The 21,901-nt window shown below is 37.2% G+C and overlaps 2 protein-coding genes and 2 long non-coding RNA genes across 5 annotated transcripts in view; 1 reads left to right on the top strand and 3 right to left on the bottom strand.

The window, feature by feature from the left end:
* Positions 1-3,257, bottom strand: part of BLTP3B (bridge-like lipid transfer protein family member 3B) — a 71,479-nt gene extending 68,222 nt beyond the window's left edge. The window contains exon 1 of one of the 2 annotated variants that reach the window (XM_081957312.1): positions 3,040-3,257. In XM_081957312.1, coding sequence (XP_081813438.1) covers positions 3,040-3,083 — 44 coding nt within the window. In that variant the 5' untranslated portion in view covers positions 3,084-3,257. The remainder of the gene's footprint in view (positions 1-3,039) is intronic. The other variant, XM_081957313.1, reaches the window with a different exon arrangement.
* A 5,923-nt stretch (positions 3,258-9,180) lies between these two features.
* Positions 9,181-19,147, top strand: ACTR6 (actin related protein 6). The gene is made up of 11 exons (XM_081958561.1): positions 9,181-9,472; positions 10,235-10,352; positions 10,595-10,663; positions 11,130-11,253; positions 11,383-11,518; positions 11,611-11,667; positions 13,498-13,596; positions 14,156-14,231; positions 14,401-14,572; positions 16,146-16,284; positions 17,849-19,147. Exons 1-11 carry the CDS (start codon positions 9,330-9,332, stop codon positions 17,976-17,978), a joined length of 1,263 nt encoding a protein of 420 aa, XP_081814687.1. The 5' UTR covers positions 9,181-9,329; the 3' UTR covers positions 17,979-19,147.
* LOC309394892 lies at positions 11,345-14,564 on the bottom strand. The gene is made up of 4 exons (XR_014175819.1): positions 14,463-14,564; positions 13,723-13,900; positions 12,630-12,666; positions 11,345-11,482 (listed from the first exon to the last, which is right to left on the bottom strand). It is a non-coding gene; the product is annotated as an uncharacterized lncRNA (long non-coding RNA).
* Positions 16,138-21,720, bottom strand: LOC309394891. Its single transcript, XR_014175818.1, has 3 exons — positions 21,546-21,720; positions 19,890-20,077; positions 16,138-16,273 (listed from the first exon to the last, which is right to left on the bottom strand). It is a non-coding gene; the product is annotated as an uncharacterized lncRNA (long non-coding RNA).
* Positions 21,721-21,901: the final 181 nt, after the last annotated feature.

Here is a 21,901-nt window from a genome sequence, read left to right as displayed (position 1 = left end):
GACATGGTGAACAGTGTTGCATGAAACTATCGTATATTGAGTTAAATTTCCTTTTTTCCTAATTCCCATCTTTAATTTCTTCTGCTCATTACTTATCACTCATCATCTACATTTTGCATAAAGCTGCATTATTCAGAAATAGCATGTTTGTATGCTGTATTGGCCAAAAGAAAATAAGTACAGTAATTCAAGTGCGTTATTTGAACAAAAAGCACTTTCTGAATTAAATGTTATCAGATCTTCTGTCAACATCTAAGTAGAAAAATAAATAAATAAAAATTCTTAATCACTGAATGACAGAGACTTCCAAAAAGTGTTTAAAATATTCATTTTAGATTATCAAACATAAACATCTTCCATAGATCTTTATATCAGTCCTTTCAGTTCTTCATTTTTCTATTTTGAACAGTTGCAGAACAGTAATTTGGGAAATTCAATAATAGTTTAGTTATATTCAGTCACTTAAGAGCATACTTGTCTTTTCCTTTAACTGGGGCTGTCACTGCAAATCTTTATGTCAATTTATACGGCTGCCCATCTCACAAATGTGATTCTAAGTAGATGACATAGATTAAAATAATTTAAATAGAACATCTTCATTATATTTGAGCAGATACATATTTGTACTGCTGCACTTTTAAGTAGAACATGTTGATGGAGAAGATGAAAATAATTCCATATTTTAAAATTAAATGCCACATAAATTATAGAATTCTGCACAAGAGGATCAGAATGTGAAAATGGGGGAAATAAGACTTGCCTGAGAATTTAACTCAAAAAATGCCAAGTTAGAATCATTCTTGAATATCAAGAGATTTTTGAAGATGGCAATAGTTAGGCTAACTCTAAGTGAAATAGTACAGTATTTTGTGTGGGAAACTGACATTTTGATCTTATCATGAGTCAAATAAATTTATAACAATTCCCATAACTGCCTTGAAACGTAAAGGTCAGTAGTCACACCATTTTTGGGACTGTCACTGCCTGATTTCACTATGGAAATCATGACGTAAGAGTCTGCATAACCCTTAGCATAAGAACAAAGGTTACTTTTTATTAAGCATCATTTAATGCTTAATTTAAACTGCATGGTAGTAAAACATTACAATAGTGTTCACTTTATTTATGTTTTAAAAAAAACAGAATGAACAAAAATCATCACATCCAGTTCCTTGGATCATGCAAAACTCTCCATTAAATTCATGATATAATCTAAGATAGCCAGAATGACAAAGCCAATGAAGTTCAACAAACCCAGAAGCCAAATATTTTAAAGAGTTTTGCCTTAAGCACAGTAAAAATATAGCTTCTTCACAATTACATATAATTATTTCAAATTTTCAGTATTTTCTTTTTATTAAAAATGCTTCTTAAAATACTGTTGTTTTGGATTAGTTTTAAAAGGACTTTGTTTTAAAAGTTTGAGTTGAAAACAATTTAATAAGGACAATGCATTTATTTTTGCTATGTGTCTTTAGGTGTACAATACATCAAGCCAAACTCATAATTCATGGGAAAAAGACATTTGATCATCTTAGAATTGAAACTGAATCTTGCTTCAGTTTAAGAAAGGCATGTATGCTTAGGAAATAATCATAACCTCTATTGTTTATATAATTTTTATTGATATTTCAAATACTGATATTTGCTTTATCAAAAAGCTGGTGCATTCAGGAAAAAGAGTCATTCAGTCAGAAATGAAAATCTATTTTGTTTTCTCCAGATGTTTAGTTTATATGAACACATCAAAATATTGATTGGCTATTAATATACTTAATTTCACTATTTGTTAGTAAAATAGATCATTCTTCCCATGTTATGCCGCAAGCACATTCTTCAGTTTTCTCTAATTTTACCAGCTATTCTTTCTATAAATGAAGAGTCCCACTGAATTCCATGAGGTTTATTTTTAAGCAGATATACAGGATTCTATTCTACACCAACATATTCAACACTTGCATCTTTAGTTTTTTAGTCAAAAAACTGCTGTAAAAACCAAACCGAGACAAAAGTACAAATCGATTGACCAAATGTAGAAATACTTAGTTCTTGTTGATACATTTTAGTTTTGCAGAAATAGCTATATAATTGTACATCTCACTGTTCCTAGCCTTTGGAAAAGCACCTTCAAATTACCTCACTCACTATCATGCGTATCTTATACTGCTGTAAAGAGACATTGCTCAGCCAACCCCTACACTGAGATGGACGGCACATAAATCTAATAAACAAACATCATTGCTTCAAACGCCTAGCCAGCATTAAAGGTTTATAAAAACTGTTCAGAAATTCTCCTCCTTTCAGCTACAACTAAGGGAGAAGGGAGGGAGCGCAGTGCTGAATCATAACCCATAGCAAGCATCGCGTTTTCCAGCAGGGTAGCTAGCGGTCATCTCAACATTAATCCTGGCATCTCCAGGCTCTCCTTAAAGAGACAATATTCACGGTGACATCAGCTAAATCGCCGCTCGCTCCTCCTACAGACAACGTGTCAAGTATAATTTACGATCCACCTACCCTCCCCCGTGCACTTCCCTGGACCCACAGTGTCCTAGAGACAAGCTGTTCCAATTGCAGCGCTCCATCGCACTGGCAGGTTACGGATAACATAACTCGAGCAACCAAGCTTTATCTCGACCGCCTCTCTGCACCGGTAGAAATAGCCGCGAAGGCCTTCTAGACTGTGCGGCAAGAAAAGCCCCGGGTGGGTACTTTTATGGAAAGGCATCTTCCCCGCCCCCAGGATTATTTCTCCCCTCAGCTGTCTGGTACCAAGCGCCATTGCTCTCGCCCCCGCGAATTCAAAACCAGCGTTGTATTCTCTAGCATTCCCTAAGCCACCGAGAAACGAACGAAGAGTGGCCCTCCCAGGGTCCCTTCAGACGTTTCCCAGGACTTTGAACCTCGCGACTGAAGAAAATGGATGCTCCCCTTCCGCTTGTTCCGTTGCCGTGTCGTCCTGCCAAGCACTGGGGGTGGGTGGGGAGAAAGAACACCGAAATCCGCCCCTTCTGAGGAAAAGCGCCAGAGGGTACCCACCTGGAAAGGTGCTTGAGGATCTGCTTTTTGATAATGCCCGCCATGTTTTCTCAGCTCGTCGCCCGGTTCTTCAGGGAAAGCAAAAGGAGGTGATTGTTTGGCCCATCCCCGCGCGGGACTCCTCCATGCCCGAGAGAAGCAGCGCAGCCGCTTACGCTCACGCTCTTCCCTGCCCCGCCGCCGCCTCCGCCACTTTGATTGCAGTAGAGCCAGCTGACAGGCTGAGCTTAATGGGGCGGGGACAAGGGAGGCGCGAGACGGTGAGAGCGCCGCCCCTTTCTCGGCTGCCGCTCCTGGCTTGGAGCAGGGGCGCAAGGAGTTGGGTCTCGCGCGCCTTTCTTGCAACGACTTGAATGAATTCACAAGCGTTGCGGCGCCAGCAATACAATCCCGATTCACCCTGTTCACAGTCGCATAGGCACCGCTAAGTTAAAACCGGAGTTGCTCCTCTATATAAGTACTCTTAGTCAGCAAAAATACAGAAAATATGGGAAAGGATTCTTAGATGTGCAATTATCACCACTAGGTGAATCGTTCAATACAGTTTTCAACTTGCAACACTTCGCGTAGTGACCGTTCAAAGTACAACTACAAGCTTTGTAGCATTTCCCGTGATCAGGTGTGATGCTTGACAACTGGTTTATACCTATGACCACTGCTATGTCCCAAGGTCACGTGATTACCTTTTGCACCCTTTTGGCAAAGTCAATCGGGAACCAGATTCACTTAACAACCGGGTTACTAACTTATCAAGTGCTGTGATTCACTTAACAATGTGGCAAGAAAGGTTGTAAAATGGGGCAAAACTCACTTAACAAATGTCTCACTTAACAATAGAAATTTTGGGCTCAATTGTGTGTCAAGGACTATATAAATTTTATGGTTAAACTTAGCTACCTTTTCAACAATGGTCAAAAATACAAAGGTGTTCTTTGAGGCATCCTAAACCTAGATTTTTAAAAAAACTAATCTTATTTCAAACAGAACACTTCTATTACCAAAATACAAATAATAATTTGTATTCTAATAAGAGACTTAAAGGGAGATGTGGCAAATATATTTCTGATGCCTTCATTGATCTTTAAGAACATATTCAGTTTATGAAATGATTACTGATTCTGCCATGAAGCTGATTTGATAAATAAAATTTGCACGGGAAATGTTTAAACTGTGGAATTTAAATCCATATTTAACAAATTCAGTACTGTGTGTGTGTGTGTGTGTGTGTGTGTGTGCGTATGCAAAATCTACGAAAACAAAATCTACGGATATAAATTATATATATGTATGCATGTATGTATGTATGTAAAATAAACATCAATTAGTAGAATTGAGTGAAGTTAGCCCTGCTAAACTAAAAAGTACACACTTTTTACAAAGGTATTGCTATAATTTCAGGAAATAATAAGTATTTATTTTTTATTTTATAAATACATGTTTATAAGATAGTAGAGTATAGTTAAGAAGGGAGGAAAGGATAAGCAATAGTATATTGTGAGCCATTCAGAGTCACTTATGAAAGCAACATATAAATATCTGGTCCAAAGTCATCCAACTAGTTACCTGAAATGGAACTAGAACGCATGGTGTCCTAGTTACACCAAACTGGCTCTCTTACCATCCACTTAAGGTAATATAATACATTTCATACCCAATGTTTGGCTCAGAGATATTAAACAAATACTATTACTCATTGATTTTATTATATTGCTGTAGTATTTATTATTGAAGAATTATTATTGTTCTTAATAGCATAAAACCAGAAAGGAGGTAAGAAACATGGTGCTCTACTCCTTTTAAACAGTTTATCACCAGATCTCATTGTTGCCTTCTCTTATAGCAATCAAAACCGAGCATTTCAATTTCAATACTTTTATGCAGTGAGAGGTGGCTTTATATCGATTCTGATATAATATGATAATGATTTTTATTGATTTTGTAGAAAGTCAACACACACCCTCCTAGAAGAATGAAATATTTCGTGGAATATTAAAAAGGCAGAATATTATATTTCCCTAAAGGAGAAATAGAGAAATATGCTCTTGAAGACAGAAAGCAACCCCCAAGTCTTTCTTAATAGCCCCCAGCAGATATTTGTGCCGATTAAGAAAGATTGGGCCAGTCTATTTAGAAACCAGTCCGTTTCCCTGCCCCAAGCAGAAACTGAGGCTAGCTTCAGTTCAGAAAGACTGGATCAAGACCAGAGGTGGGTTCCTGCCAGGTCTAACCTCTTCTATAGAAGAGGTTCCCCAAATCTACAGTGCTGTTTAGAACCGGTTCCAGCTCCCTCCCCCCGCCCGTCTGCACATCATCAAGATGAAGAGCAAGAGGAGGAAATCTAGGAGTCCACAAGTCTTAAAGCTGTCAAGTTTGAACACCCCTGGGTTTTTTTTTCTAAAGGGTTAGGGGTGCAAGGGTCTTGTAACTTGACAGCTTGAAGGCTTGTGTGCTTCAAATGTCAGAGTTTCTGAGCCCACGTTTTGGTTGCTAAGCAAGAGCGTTGTTAAGTGAGTTTCACCATATTTTACAAGTTGGTGACTCCTACCTGGTCACATGGCCGGCAAGCCACTCCCACAAAGCAGGCCACACCTACAGAAGAGGTTCTAAAACAATTTGAAACCCACCACTGATCAAGACAGAAACTCAGATAAGCAACAAACAAAAGGTTGACAAAATTAGCTCAGACAAAAGCCCTAGGATCTGCATTTTTTCTTTTGCCTGTAGAGCCAGCTATGACCCCTACATAACCCTACATGACTCTGTATGAACAGCCAATAGAATAGATGTTCTTGCACAGAAACAGGAAGCTGAAGTGCAACCCCCAAAGAAGGTATAACACCCCACCTCAACTCCATTTTGTCAGCTGCCCAGAACCACAAACCTATGTGGTTCTGCTTCATCAATAAACCATCTTTCCAATCAGCCTCCATGTTTCCAGTATCTTTCTCCCAGATTGGAACTGAACCAGATGGATATTTCTTCCCACAATTTTAATGTTTTCAATGTGTTCAGTGTTTTGTAAACTGCTGAGAGTCTTGAGTCAGCAGTTTTTAACTACTGAAAACAAACAATAAAATAAGTCAAAAATTTAGAGGATTCTCATCTTAATATGCCTGTCATCCAAAATGACACAATCATTTGTCAATGATGAGAACTGAACAATTTGCTTTGTTCATTATAGTGTTTTTTACAATACAATAGCAGAGTTGGAAGGGACCTTGGAGGTCTTCTAGTCCAACCCCCTGCCTAGGCAGGAAACCCTATACCATTTCAGACAGATGGCTATCCAACATCTTCTTAAAGACTTCCAGTGTTGGGGCATTCACAACTTCTGGAGGCAAGCTGTTCCACTGATTAATTATTCTAACTGTCAGGAAATTTCTCCTCAGTTCTAAGTTGCTTCTCTCCTTGATTAGTTTCCACCCATTGCTTCTTGTTCTGCCCTCAGGTGCTTTGGAGAATAGTTTGACTCCCTCTTCTTTGTGGCAACTCCTGAGATATTGGAACACTGCTATCATGTCTCCCCTAGTCCTTCTTTTCATTAAACTAGACATACCCAGTTCCTGCAACCGTTCCTCATGTTTTAGCTTCCAGTCCCCTAATCATCTTTGTTGCTTTCTCTGCACTCTATTTCTAGAGTCTCCATATCTTTTTTACATTGTGGCAACCAAAACTGAACGCAGTATTCCAAGTGTGGCCTTACCAAGGCATTATAAAGTGGTATTAACACTTCACGTGATCTTGATTTTCTAGAAGAGAACTTTAGGAGTTATAGCAAAATACAAAAGACAGTTTGTATATTTCTTTGCTGCCCTCTAGTTGTCATTCAGGTTTTTTAAAAAGCTTATTCATAGCTTCTTCCTTCTGTTCGTTTCAGAATTTTCCTACCCATTTTGAATAAAAGACTAACCTGTTTTTTCTATGGTGAGGAGGAGCTCGGTCAAATCTGTATATGACAAGGATTGCATATGAAGATGCTGCATCAGACAGGCGAGTTGTAAAATCCTGGTCCTGCAACCAGACTGCCATTCTTGGAACAGTCTGGCAAACAGTTATTGTTGTGAATGCAGGCTTTCATTCCCAGGAAAGATGAATAATGGAGAAAAAGCAATAATATTTAAGAAATAAGATTTTCTTTTGCTTTATTGATTCAATAAATTAGTTTGACTTGAAGTAGCGATGAACAAATGTCATTCGGGCCCTATTCATCTCACAATTGGAGTGTTGTAATGCACTCTACATGTTGGAGGTAGAGCTCTACCCTTGAAGAGCATTCAGAAGCTACAGATGGGGCAGAGTGCAGCAGCATGGCCGTTCTTGGAGTCCAAATAATGGCCCATGTAACACCACTGCTCCGTGGGGCTGCATTGGCTGCCAGTCCGCTTCTGGCTGCATTTCTAGGTGTTGGTAATCACCTTTAAAGCCCTTCATGGCATGGGTCCTGGCCACTTGAGGGATGTCTCACCCTACTGGGATTGACCAGCTTCACCTGTGCTGGCAGGGAAGGCATGTTGCGGGCCCTGTCGGCCCAAGTAGTGGAGTCCAGGAGAAAGGCATTCTGTCGCTGCACCTGCCCTCTGGGACATGTTGCCACCACAGTAAGGGCTGTAATGGGGGAGCATAGATTAACAACAGATCCCGCCCCCCTCCTACTCCCATCTTCCCCATCTTTAATTGGGCTGCAGTGTTTGTTTTTATATCATTTACATTTTAATTTATACAATTTTTATCTTTTATGATTTTAAGCCACCCAGAGTTACCTTCAGGTAAGATACATTTTATAAATAAATACAATACATAAATAAATAACAAAATGAATCAATAATACAGTCAAATATTTTGGAGAAGTTTGGAATGTTATGTTTCTCTCAGGTAAAACTTCCTCTAGTCTAGAAAATGCCATTCTGAGGATGATTCAGGATATAGCAATAAATATTATAGTAATAAATATTCTTCAAACCAAAAGTGTCTTAAGACATGTACAAAAATATAGTCTCAGGTATTTTGAGGCCAGATCAATTCTAGCAATTAACTAGAACTGCTTCTAGTTCTGTAATGTTTTGGGAGACTTAAAAATATCTAGGAGTTTCTTAAAATTGCTGAATGAAATGAATGTTTAAAATATACTTTCCACAATAAATTAGCATTAAGAGTGCATTCCTTAAAAGATGCAATAAGTCTATAAGTCTGTAAACAATTACTGTTTTGAATGTTATTCTTGTTTATTTATAACTCATTCTACCTTTTCCTAGAATCAGTTTTATTTTCCAAGTTATAATCCACCTCTATTGTATTCCTGTTTTTATAGTTTGATCTTCTAATTGTAGAAATTTATAAGTAGAGTCACCTTCTGAAATTGAACCAGTTTAGTCAATAATATTCTTTTTACATGTTGTTGGCTTACAAATATGAAGCTACCCAACATTAGTCTCCCTGTATGGAAGATAATCATAGAAAGGGATTGTTGTTAATTACAAGGCTCTAAGAAAAACCCAGTGGGATTTTCCATTAAACAATATAACATTATAAATGTATTTTTAAAATCTGCAATGTGCATCACATTCACACGTGTGATCCAGTTGAATAGCTTAATCTCATTGCAGCTAGTTTAAACAGGAATGTGTTCTTACCTGGGTATAAATACAGAAATATAGGGTAGAGTAAAACACTTAATTGTATAGGTTATTTGTAGCTGTTTATAAATGCAAACAAACATTAGGTGGCAAACTTATACTAAGAGTAACGGAGAAAAATATTTTAACTTTTGGGGAAAATAAAGCTGGCAAAATTGTCCCCAAGTAATTGACACTCCCACCAGACTTCCTGTGTAATAAAATATATATTTAATCGGAACTGGGGAGCTGAAAAAAAAATAGAACTCCGCCAACCTACAAAGCATTGATGTTACTGTAAAGATAGGATTGATTCCGGTTTAAATTTCGTTAGAAGTGGCTCGCAGAAAACCCTTTTATATTCTCCGTTCTCATGCCAGTCTAATGGCAATGTGCGAACATTTTTTCTTAAAATGAAATCATTACTCCTAGTAAGTCATACATTATAATGAATGAAGAACCGCTTTATATATTACCGCGTCTCGTTTAAATGGACTAGTTTCACCTCCGCCCCGGAACTAAAACAATTAATCCGGAAGGGCTATAAATTAGAATAATTTTTATATGCATGTATCTCAGCTTTTTTGCGATATTCGTTATCTCTATGGGTCTTTTCCCGTGCATGGGAACATATTGCAATAGTAGCCTACAACCAGGGAAGGGAAATTTCCTCGCCTGATGCGGAGGTTGGGGGGGGGGGGGGAGGTTTCTAGGCAATGGGGCGGAGTCGAGGGACCCAGACATGAAAGAAAAATGGCGACGCTCGTGTTGGATAACGGCGCTTATAATGCCAAGATCGGGTACAGCCATGCTCATGTCAGGTAAGGTTGGTTTTTTCGCTCGAAACAATTATGGACAAAATGGAAGCCTGTGTTCAGAGACATCGTTTTAGGACAATTAACGACTAATCTATGGAGCTTCTTACATGTTTCATATAGGGATGGATCAGGATGTATTGTTACCGTGAATGGAGAGAAATATTCCCAAACTTCCTTAACAAACGCCCAGTTTTTTTAAACGATGAAAACGTAATTTATTGAACTGTGTTGTTCATTATAAAATGTTTTCCACGAAGGGGAATTTGGAAGAATCTGTTTTCTATTTACAGATGGATCAACGATTTTTTGCAAATACGCCTCAAGCACACTTAGTTTATTCGGAGCCTTCTGATACACAGGAACCAATCCTCCAACTAGATTCTGGATAATTTGTCTTTGTGTAATGCTCAAAATAAGCATTAATAATATTTTAAATCCCGAGTCATCTTTAAGTTTCATTTGTGTTTTTAAGGCTTTTCTGCAATAAAATCAGGTTTTTTTGCAGAAAATATGCGTAATTGATTTAAGAAATCGTGAAAAATATGGAACTGAGAATTTAACTATAGGAAACTTTGAGCTTTAGGTCCCTTTTTGGTTGCAGACATTGGTTTGCTGCTTCCAACTCTAATAAAATATTTAATAGAGCATTTCCTTTGAAGTGTTTTGATATTGACAGTATTTTGTTATTTGCTTTGTTCACTTACAGATGACAGCTTGTTTAAATATGTATTTTGGAATCCATTAGATTTTTTTTCCTTCTCACAGTGTCATTCCCAATTGTCAGTTCAGATCAAAGACTGCTCGTTTGAAAACATTTACAGCTAACCAATTGGATGAAATTAAAGATCCATCTGGACTTTTTTATATTCTCCCTTTTCAGAAGGTAACTAGAAATATGCCTCAATATATGTATTTTTTTTTGTTTTCCACTTAATTTTTTAAATAATTATATTTTCATCCTACATGGATGTTCATTCGGCTGAACAGAGGAAGAGCAGTTACATTTTCATCAAAATTTAATGAATTTCCCTTTTGATTTATTTTAGTAATACAGTATGTCCAACAAATATTGGTTGAAAAATTGGAATTATGGAAGTGTAATATTTTTTCATTTTTTAAAAATAGGGATACTTGGTTAACTGGGATGTTCAGAGACAAGTATGGGATTATCTTTTTGGAAAAGAAATGTATCAGGTAACTTGCATTTTTCTTTACCCTGAATATAGAAGTAAGACAGGTGCAAAAGGCATTTAGATCATGGTATTTAAAACATTTGCTACAATAATAATGATTGAAAATAAGTTTTGATTTGGATAATCTGTGGATACCATTCAGTTTTAAAGCTTCAAATGTGCTGTGTCCAATTATGCAACTGGTCATTGTGGGTATTCTTGAATATTGAAAATGGACTGCCAATTGATATATTAATTTATTGTGAAAAATATATTTAAAATGGGTTGTTCATTTTATTCAGCAATTTTGGGAGAATCCTAGATACAATCTAAAACTTGCTTAGAACAGTAACTTAGTGGCACTATGTGGGTCAATTTAATAATAAAATATAGCTTTAATATGGAAGTTGAATTAATATCAGGAAGTTGTTATGTCTGAAGTTTTATTTTAAAAGTATTTTCAGTTCTTGAAATGTTTTCCTTTGCAGGTAGATTTTATTGATACTAACATAATCATCACAGAACCTTATTTCAACTTTAGCTCAATTCAAGAGTCTATGAATGAAATATTATTTGAAGAATACCAATTCCAAGCAGTTCTCAGAGTAAATGGTGAGTGATATTGTCCACTGCCCAAAAAATTGATGGTGTTCTTCATCCTGACATTGATTCAACACGTGTAAAAAAATTTATGTCAGTCTGCTAATAAAAATAGTTATAATATAGCATATTATGTTTCAGCTGGAGCTCTTAGTGCCCATAGATACTTCCGAGATAACCCATCCGAATTGTGCTGTATTATTGTGGATAGTGGATATTCTTTTACACACATTGTGCCTTACTGTAGAAGTAAAAAGAAGAAGGAAGCAATAATAAGGTAAACATTTAAGCATTCATGAAAAAGAAATTTTGTTTTAAAAATATATGAAAATTTCAAATAAATAAATTAAATTTATTTTTAATTTCCAGAATTAATGTTGGAGGAAAACTCTTAACCAATCATTTAAAGGAAATAATCTCTTACAGGTAAAGCATTTATTTTGACTCTGTAAAAGTAACCTATTGAACTCCATCATCAAACAAATCATGCTAGATTAACCTTATGATCTTTGGGAGAATTGCTACTTAAATAAATCAGAGGGTTACTGTGGTCATACTGGACCTCAACAAAACTTTGACAGAATGTCTCAAGATATTCTCTTTAATAAAAAGGTAAAATATGGGCTAGGTGATTCTGGTGTTAGATGGATAATTGACTGAATGACAGTATCCAAAGATCTAGAAATCTTGAGAAGTGGACTATAATTACTAAGATTGATATTAACAGGGAGAAGTATAAAGTTGTGCATCTTGGTAAGAAAAAATGTATAGCGCAAATATAGGTTGGAAGAGACTTATCTTTGCCATGATATATGCATAGATTCCCTTCTGTTGTTGTTATTAACCACTGGTTAAACATAAACCAGGAATTTAGTGCAGTTACTAAAAAGCAAATGCTTTTTATAGTCAGAGTATAGATAGTCCTCATTTAGTAACTGTCTCATGTAGCAACCATTCTGGTTACCAGGGTGATAAAAAAAATAACTTTATGACCAATCTTCACACTACGACCTTCACAGGTCTATAAAGCAAAGGAAAGCTGAAGTAAGATCAATAGCACAGTAATGGTTTCACTTAGTGATCACTTAACAACCAAGTTGCCAGTCTCAATTGTGTTTGCTAACAAGGTTAGCATGTACATTAAATGGGAAAAAAGTCCAGATCATGGGAGTAATTGTTTTATTCTGCTCAAATCAAGACCCATTTACAAAACTATTCAAATGTGGTCACTACAGATCAAAAATGGACAGTGGGAAAGTAAATTCAGGGGGGAGTATGAAAAGCAAGCCCGAGGAGAAGTTAAATTATTTGGTTATGTTTAGTCTTCCAAGAAAATAGCAGTCTTCAAATATATGAAGATCTTACATAGAAGGAAATGTGGGACTTACTTTCTCTTGTTCCTAAGAGCAAAACCAAAGCCAATAGCTAAAATTATAGAAAGGAGATAAAGGAGATTGGAATAGATGACTTCTAAAACTTTTTCAGGCTCTCTGATTATTTACCTATGAACTCATTGTACGAATCTTGGAAAGGATATGCCATATCCTTCAGATTCAAGCAGCTATGAAGTTTAGCAGGGTTGCCCAACGAATCCTTAACCAGAACTTACTGTAATGATTGTGATTTTAATTCCTCAATTTACCATTAAATTTAGTAACATTTTCCAGAGTATAACATCCACCTTTTCCCCCCCAAAAAGAGGGTGAAAATCTGGGTGTGTCTTATACACTGAATATAGCATTTTTGGCCTCTGGAAACCCCGCTCCCTTCACAAAAATGGAGGCCTGCAAAATGTTCCTGGGGGCTGGAAAGGGCAAAAACAAGTCAAGATATGGGCCGTTTTTTGCTCATTTTTCTCCCTTGCCACCAGGAACACTCTACAAGCCTCCTAAAGACTATTTCATGAAAAATGAGCCATTTTTTGCTCCCCCCTGCCCAGTCCCCAGGAGCACTTTGTAGGCCTCTCAAACTCTGTGTGTCCTGTTTTTCACAAAAAATGAGGTGTGCAGACGATTTAGGAGGTCTGCAGAGTGCAAAAAAATTTTTTTTAAATTTACCTCTTCAAAATCTTGGTGCATCTTATACTCCGGTGTGTCTTATACTCCAAAAAATACAGTAAATCTGTAGAACATTAAATGCTAATCTTGCAGTGGACTACGAAATACAAAGTTAAGTAAATGTACTTCAACACTTATAATAAACTGGCAAAGCAAACAGAATTAATAACCTTTAAAAAATTTCTTGAATTTTTTCTAGGCAGCTCCATGTTATGGATGAAACTCATGTGATTAATCAAGTGAAAGAAGATGTATGTTATGTTTCACAAGACTTTTTCAAGGATATGGAGATTGCCAGGTATGGTCTTTTTAAATATATTGATTAAGTATTGCTTATTTTATTAAAGTTTAGAAATTTATAGGGCTTGATTCTAAAAAAGCATGCCACCTGGTTAGGCTGACATTTTTGTAATTAAAAAGATACCTTTTTCAGTATGTATGGAATATTTTATTTCTGTGTCCCCATCATACAAATCTGGGAGAGACCAAGGTCTTTGAGAAGACCTTTGATTAGGTTTTCAGTTTGTGATCTGATCCATGGAAGAAGGTAGATGTCATTTTCTAGTCCACTTTAAGTAGACATTTTTGCCCATAAAGGTGATCTAAAATATTTTAAATAGAAGAAATAATGATATTCAAAATCAAGGATATGCTACACATTTTTTCTATCTCCAGCATTTACCTAATAATCACGTTAAAAGCCCATTTCATTCTTCAAGAGAATTCAAGTTACTAACACTATAGTATTATGTTATATTAAAATAAAAATAAAATAAAATATAAAATTGCTCTGGAATAAATTGTTTTGAGAAACTTTAAGTAATTACTTAATGCATTCTCAATGAATTCTGTTTCAGGTTGAAAGAAGAAAACACAGTGATGTTGGACTATGTTTTACCAGACTTCAGCACAATAAAAAAAGGATTTTGTAAGGTAATAAAATCACTTTAACTGTGTTTAAAGTTTTCAGTGTATGCAAGTAAATGACAAACATTTGTCAATTTGTTATATGTTGTGTTTACATATTAAATACAGTAGTTGAATAACACTTAATTAAAAATATAGATTTTACCACTATGTGTTTTATAATTGTTTGATGTAGCCAAGAGAAGAAATGGTGTTAAGTGGAAAGTACAAAACTGGTGAACAAATACTTCGTCTTACAAATGAGCGATTTGCAGTTCCAGAAATACTCTTCCATCCTTCAGATATTGGCATTCAAGAAATGGGAATTCCTGAAGCCATTGTTTATTCAATTCAGAATTTGCCAGAAGGTACATTTATTAAAATGGTGTTGCATTCTCAAGGATCCATCTGTGAAGTATATTGCACAACAAAACATTTTATTTTGCTTAAGTAGCTTACAGTTTTAAAGGCAATGGCTTCACTGTTTACAATTATTTGAACATTGATATTTGCAATAACTGCAAGTAGTTCTCAATCAATGATCACTCGTTCAGTGGCCATTTGAAGTTGCAGTGGCACCAAAAAGTAATACTTCGAACTGGTCCTCAAGATTCTGACTGTCCCAGAAACCCTATGATCATGCAATGATGAATGTAGTTCACACTACAACAGTTGCAGCATCCCACAACATGTGATTGCCATTTGTGACCTTCCCTATCGGGTTCCCACACTCAAATCTGGGGAAGGTTGCAGGAAAATCGCAAGTCATTCACATCCCAGTGGCTTTTTCTCCTGAGGAGCCTTACTGCGATATCTGAATACGCTCCTCCCAACCACCACCAACACACCCTCAGTCGCACTTTCCCACTTGCAGCACTACACTCAACAATGGTTGCCGAATCATCCAACAGCAGCCAACCTTGGACTTGCTATATCTGTGCTATGCCTTGACAGTCACTCACACATGCTCACACACTTGGCCGCAGCCACACCCAGCCCCCACTATGTTCATGCCATCTTCAACAGCCATTTTTTTCACATTCCTCCATTAGGCATCTTTCAGACTGCATGACAGACACCCATGCATTTTCCCCTATCCATCTGTAACCACTTACCTGTCTATCAGCCTACTTGTGATCCACCCGGGACTTGCAACATTCTGCTAACTTCCCTATTGACTTTGCTTATTGGAAACTGGCAGGAAGTTGCAAGGAAGCACTCACTTAATAATAAGCAGTCCTCAGTTAACATCAATGGTCTAAGCTATGTGGTTACGTGACATCATATTTTTGACTGCATCGCTTAGTGACAGAAATTCCGGTCCCAATTGTCATTGTAACCCTATCTGCATTTATATTAAGGATGCTACATCTATAACATTTAATAAAAACATTACAAATGATTAAATATCTAGTTAAAATGTAATTACACATTACATAGGAAACCATTGTTAGTATTAATATGCTATTGCAAAACTGCAGTAATTATGTACCAGTGTTATCAAGAATGCTGAACAAAAGTAAATTAAAGATATCAAGTATTTTGAAATACAGGCTTTAGCCTTTTGTGGAAATAAACTTATTATGTTTGTAAAATAGGTAAATATTAAGATGATAGTTGGAGTGCCTTCATGTGTTTATGCCAGGTTAAAAACAGTCATAGGCCTATCAGATGGCTGCTATTAAGGAATGACACATATGCATTAGTTATATGTTAGCTCAGGTTAAGACTTTTTAGCAGGCAGACCATATTTGTTCCTGTTACACTTACAGAACTCCGTACTATCAGCAATAATCACAATTTTTACTTTTTTTCAAAAAAGACAAATCTGAATTATTTCTACCTCTCGGGCAAATTTAAACTGGTAATTGCTTTTTCTTTTACCATAAAACCAAACATTAATACTGAATATTAAATTATCTTAATCTTATTTGTCCACAGAAATGCAGCCTCATTTCTTCAAGAATATTGTTTTAACTGGTGGGAATTCTCTGTTCCCTGGCTTTAGAGATCGTGTTTATTCTGAGGTTCGATGCCTTACTCCAACAGATTATGAAGTTTCAGTTGTTCTACCAGAGAAGTAAGTAGTCTTCAATTTACAAGTTGAAGTTGTAACTTTAAAATTAAGTTTCTTAATTTTAAAATATGATTTTTCAATTTTTATATTAAATTTTCTAATATTAATTTAGGATTGAACGTATTCTAGTTTCACAATATCCATATAGTATTTTATATATTGCCTTTTCTTCCTAAAATTTCTCACCTCTTTTTCAGGCTCTCATCTGTTTTGTCTACCCATGATTTTCCCAGTCTTCCCCTTTTGCTCAATTTATTTATTTAGTCGTCATCTTAGTTTATCTATCTAGCTATCTATCTATCTATCATCTACCTACCTACCTACCTACCTACCTACCTACCTACCTACCTACCTACCTACCTACCTACCTATCTCTATCATCTATTGGTCTATCAATCAATCAATCAAATTTATTTGCCATTTGTCTCACAGTTAAAGGCAACTCTGAGAGCTGACAAGATAAAACACAAACATCTGACAATTATAAATAAAAGAATAACATTACAAAAACTAGAACAAGCTAAAAAAAAGCTAGGCTTTGGAGGGAAGAGGTAGGGCTGCCTTCTCTATTAATGCACCAACCACTTCCACCAACACCTTCTACTTCAGGACTCCATGCCAGGTGGCATAGCCAGGTTTTAAGGCATTTACTGAAATCTAAGAGAAGGAGGTTCTTACATCTGGCAAAAGGTTCCTATTTTTGTATTGTGACTACGTCTTTGATGTTTCATATGTAAATCAAGGACCCCCAACCTACTTCTTTCATATTGATGACTCACTTTGTATTCATTTATACTTGACACTTTGTCTTTGAAGGCAAAGGTATTAAACTCTAGTATCAAATGTTTTAATAGAGAAATGGTCCAAGAATCAAAATTGGAAGGGACCATTCAAGTTATTGAGTTTTAGCCATACTTAATGTAGCAATCCAGTTTCATTTATCTCAGACTGTCTAGCCTTCATGTTAACAAAAGGTAAAGTTTGGACAGCCATTTGTCCAAGATGATAAAAGGATTTGTGTCTTGGGCAAAGGTTAGATTAGAAAATATCTGAGGCGCCTCTCAACTTTCTAATGAAGAGGAGGCCACAAATACATTTAATATAAACCATTCCTACGCCGTTGAAAGTTATGATTTTTCTGGTATACCCAGCTCTCGCTTCTATATATATATAGGAAATTGGAAAAAGCACACACACATCCATTTTTGTTTCTTCCAACAAAGATTCATCCCTCACAACAAACTGTGTCTTGCTCATTACATTTCTAAGCAAATACACAAGTTAAAACTTCATCATCCATTTAATAAATATTCTATCAAGGTACACAATTTCACATGCTTGCTCTGATTTTCTGGTTTTATCTGCTCACATGGGTAGGTATAACTTGTAATCATTCCATTCATTTCCCCTGTGGAATACAACTAAATTAATCATAACTGACTTGGTCTTCAGTATATTTATTGTACGTGCATAATACAAGTAATGTTTCCTAGTATGGTTAATGTAAATTAATATTAATTCATAATTTTATAGAGCTTGCTTTTAAAAGACTTTTATTTATTTTCAGTCCTATTACTTATTCCTGGGAAGGTGGAAAGTTGATTTCTGAAAATGATGATTTCGAAGATATGGTAGTAACAAGAGAAGACTATGAAGAAAACGGGCATAGCATATGTGAAGAAAAATTTGATATTTAAAGTACTTCCATATAAGTGTTGTATAGATCAGTGATAGCAAATCTTTTTTGGCTGCCGTGCCAAAAGCAGGGGGAGCACAGGGGGGTTGTGCACCGGTGTGCCATACCTATAATGCTATGCGTGTTCCCCTCCAGCATGCGCACATGCACGCGATCAGCAACCTCACCCGATCCCCGCTTTTGCCCCTGTTTTTTCACCTTCCCCAGGCTCCAGAGGCTTTCTAGGAGCCGGGGGAAGGCGAAAACAGCCTCCCTGGCCCCCCCGGACGCCCTCTAGAGGCCTCAGGAGGTTCCCTGAAGCCTCCGGAGGACAAAAAACGGACCTACGGGGAACCCAGAAGTTTAGGAATGGTGACTTGGTTTGTCCGTAGGGCCGATTTTCGATCTCCGGAGCCTTCAGGGGGCTTCCCTAAAGGCTTTGGAGGCTGAAAAACAACCCTACGAGCAAACCGGACTTCTGGTTTGTCCGTAGGTTTGTTTTTCACCCTCCAGAGTCTTCAGGGAAGCCTGAAGTCTCCAGAGGGCGAAAAACGGTCCTACAAGCAAACCGGAAGTCCATTCCCGAACTTCCGGTTTGCCCATAGGGAGGTTTTTTGCCTTCAGGGAAGCCTCCAGAGGGCAAAAAATGTGCGTGCTGGCCAGCTGACGGCAATGCCTCGTGTGCCCTGACAAATGGCTCTGCGTGCCACAGGTTCGCCATCACGGGTGTAGATTGTCCATTGTAGTGATATTGTATGTTGCAAGCTGGTGCTGTGTCCTAGAATAACCAATATTGATGAACTTATTATATATGTGCGTGTGTACTTATTTGTGTACATGAGTATACAAATGCATATGTGTATATATTGTTATTACTGATCACTGAATTCATGGTAAATATATGAATTCTAATTAAAATAACTAGAAATAACTCCTTAAAGGAAGTGTTAATATATCAGAATATTTTGTGGCAGAGATGACTTACAAATTTTTAAATGTACAGTACATATGAAACTTTAATGTGTGTGTGTGTATGTATGTATGTATGTATGTGTGTATACACACACACACACATACTTAATTTTGGATTCTAGAAAGATAATTATGTATAACTCAAATGTATGTATAAGAAAGCTAGTTCATTTTTTTAAAATATTTAATCTTGATCAATTTAATAAATGGGTAATTTTATCCAGAAGTCCTTTTTATTAGATCTGATGGAAGAAAAGGGCAGCAACTACTAAGCTGAAGACAAAGGTAACAAACTGCAGTGTCAAATCTCTTAATAGAGAAATATTCCAAGGAATTAAATTTGGAAGTGGCCATTCAAGTTATTGAGTTTAGATCCACACTTAATGTAGGGATTCAGTTTCAATTCTCTCAGACTGTCTAGCCTTCATGTTAACAAAAGGCAAAGATAGGACAGGCATTTGTGTGAGATGATAAGAGGACTCCTGTCCTGGGTATAGGTTGGATTAGAAAACATCCCAGGGTAACCCTCAGCTTTCCAGACCCCACTATGATTTTACTTATGTGGAAGGTTTTTCTAACATTCAGTTGACATTTGTTTTTGTAACTTAAATCGATATCCTCTTCGATGGAGTTTAATAGAAAAGTGGTATAACATACAGTAGTGCTTCAGCTTTATTAAGGTTATTAGTATCTAGCTCCATTAATGTCTCCTCATAGAATTTAATTTGTAGTCTTCATTATAGTTCTAACCCTCATTGCTGTTCTATAAATTTGTGGTAATTTCTCCAAATTCTTTACAAAGTGAGTTCAAATCTGAATATAGAAAAGTAGTTGTGAAGGGGACTGACAAAATGTTCAATGCCTGATGTGTTTCAAAATAGACATTTGTTCCAATAATATTCTACAGGTATTCTGTCTTCATATATAAGTTTTACTTATAATAGGAATAAATATGTATTACCTGGTCCTTTGGGTGGTTGTGAATGCATGTAACTGGAGTCAGGAGATATATATTTTTTTTCTTTTAGGGAAGGTGAAATGCCACTAGCTTCAAAAGAAATGGTAATGTGCTGTCTTTTGAAGAGGCTGTTTCTATCCAGCTGTATTCAATGATTTCTTGTCTACAAAGTTATCTTTTGGAACAAGATTCTACAGAAGATAGGGAATTAATGAGATCTAAAATGAAATGGATAATGTGATCTCTTCCAGAATTCAGGCAGGTACATGAGAAACAAGAATAATTTATCTGGAGCATTACCTTCTTCAGAACTTGCTTACAGATTAGAGCGCTTGACAGCATTCCAAAATTCAGCTATGGTTGAAAAAGCACTTTTGGGTCTATGGGAGTGATGGTGAACCTTTTTCGCCTCGGGTGCCCAAAGCACAAGCATGTGCACTATCATGCGCACTCCTGTGCCCACCCCCATAACAATGCCCCCTGCACCATGCATGCATGCATGACACCCCCCCTGTTGCGTGCATGGCTTTCTAGGAACCCGGGGTAGGGTGAAAACAGCCTCCCCCCTCCCCTCCCAGGCCCTCCAGAGACCAAAAATGGCCCAATTTTTGACTTCCAATGGACCCAGTAGGTTCATTTTTCACCCTCGAAAATGGCCTCAACCCCCCCCCCCCCCCGAGGCCAGAAATAGCCCATTTCCAGTTTGCATGTTGGGCCGTTTTTTGACCTCTGGAAGCTTCAGGGAAGCTTCCTGAAGCCTCCGGAGGGCGAAAAACAGCCCAACTCGCAACCTGGAAGTTTGGGAATGGAACACCTAAGTTTGCCATCACGGGTCTATGGTATCCTTGTCGTCAATGTCACCACTAGGACGAAGCGTGAATCTTTGTTACAGTACATGCTAAAATAAGCAGCCTCCTCAGAAATACTAAGACAAAATATATATTGAGAAGCAACTATCAAGTCTTTTAAATGCCAAAATGTTTATGCATCTTGGACTTTACATCCATGATCCACAAAACCTGAATCTTCTCATAACTCTATTATAGTAAGTCAGTTCTCATGCTGATCTTCAGAATCTGAGATTATATAATCAGTTTGCATCAGCAATTTCTGCAAAAAGTGACAGCAGCTGATGCAAGTAAAGATAATTCTGTAAAGTATGCATTTATGTAATTTCATCATGGTATATACAATATATAAATAGATGTGTGTGATGAGGTAATTAAGCATATATAAATTGCTCTCCCGGTCCTTTGGATACCCACAATTCATACATTGTTTATTAAATAAAGTACTGGTAGTCCTCAACCTACGACAATTGAGCCCAAAATTTATGCTGCTAAGCGAGACAGTTGTAAGTTTCACCCCATTTTACCACCTTTCTTGCCACCGTTAAGTGAATCACTACAGTTGTCAAGTTAGTAACCTGGTTGTTAAGTGAATCCGGCTTCCCCATTGATCTTGCTTGTCACAAGATTGCAAAAGGTGATCCCATAACCCTGCAAGGGTCATAAATATGAACCAATCGCCAAGCGGCTGAATTCTGATCACGTGACCATGAGGATGCTGCAATGGTTGTGTGAAAATGATCATAATTCACTTTTTTTCACTGCAGTTGTAACTTTGAAAGGTCACAAAACGTTCTAAATCGAGGATTACCTGTGCCACTGGCAGAGTCCATACAATATACTAAGCCACCACACAGAAAGCTAAAACTATGCCCTATTGCAACGGGTGAAGTCAGCCTTCGCGGTGAGAGGAGAGCCCAAAACCGAAAGAGAAGTTGCAGCGCCTTCGTCTGAAAGCTTCAGCTGAAGCACTTCTGAGGAACGCTCTTCTGGGGAATGGAACGCATCCCTAACAGCCGCGAGCAGCCCCCGGACCGCCTCACTCCAAGGCCAACCACTTGAGCAGACAGACAATCAAGCTCCCCTGACCCTGAAACTACCGTTGGCGGCGCAAGCGGTGGGCGGGGCTTCCTCTGGCACAACTTCCGGCCCTGAGCCCGTCTCCTG

This window comes from Natrix helvetica (genome assembly GCF_964273705.1).
Source record: "Natrix helvetica genome assembly, chromosome: 6".
Classification (NCBI taxonomy): Eukaryota; Metazoa; Chordata; class Lepidosauria; order Squamata; family Natricidae; genus Natrix; species Natrix helvetica.
Note: the sequence above shows the minus strand (reverse complement) of the source record. Positions and strands in the feature narration are given on the sequence as shown.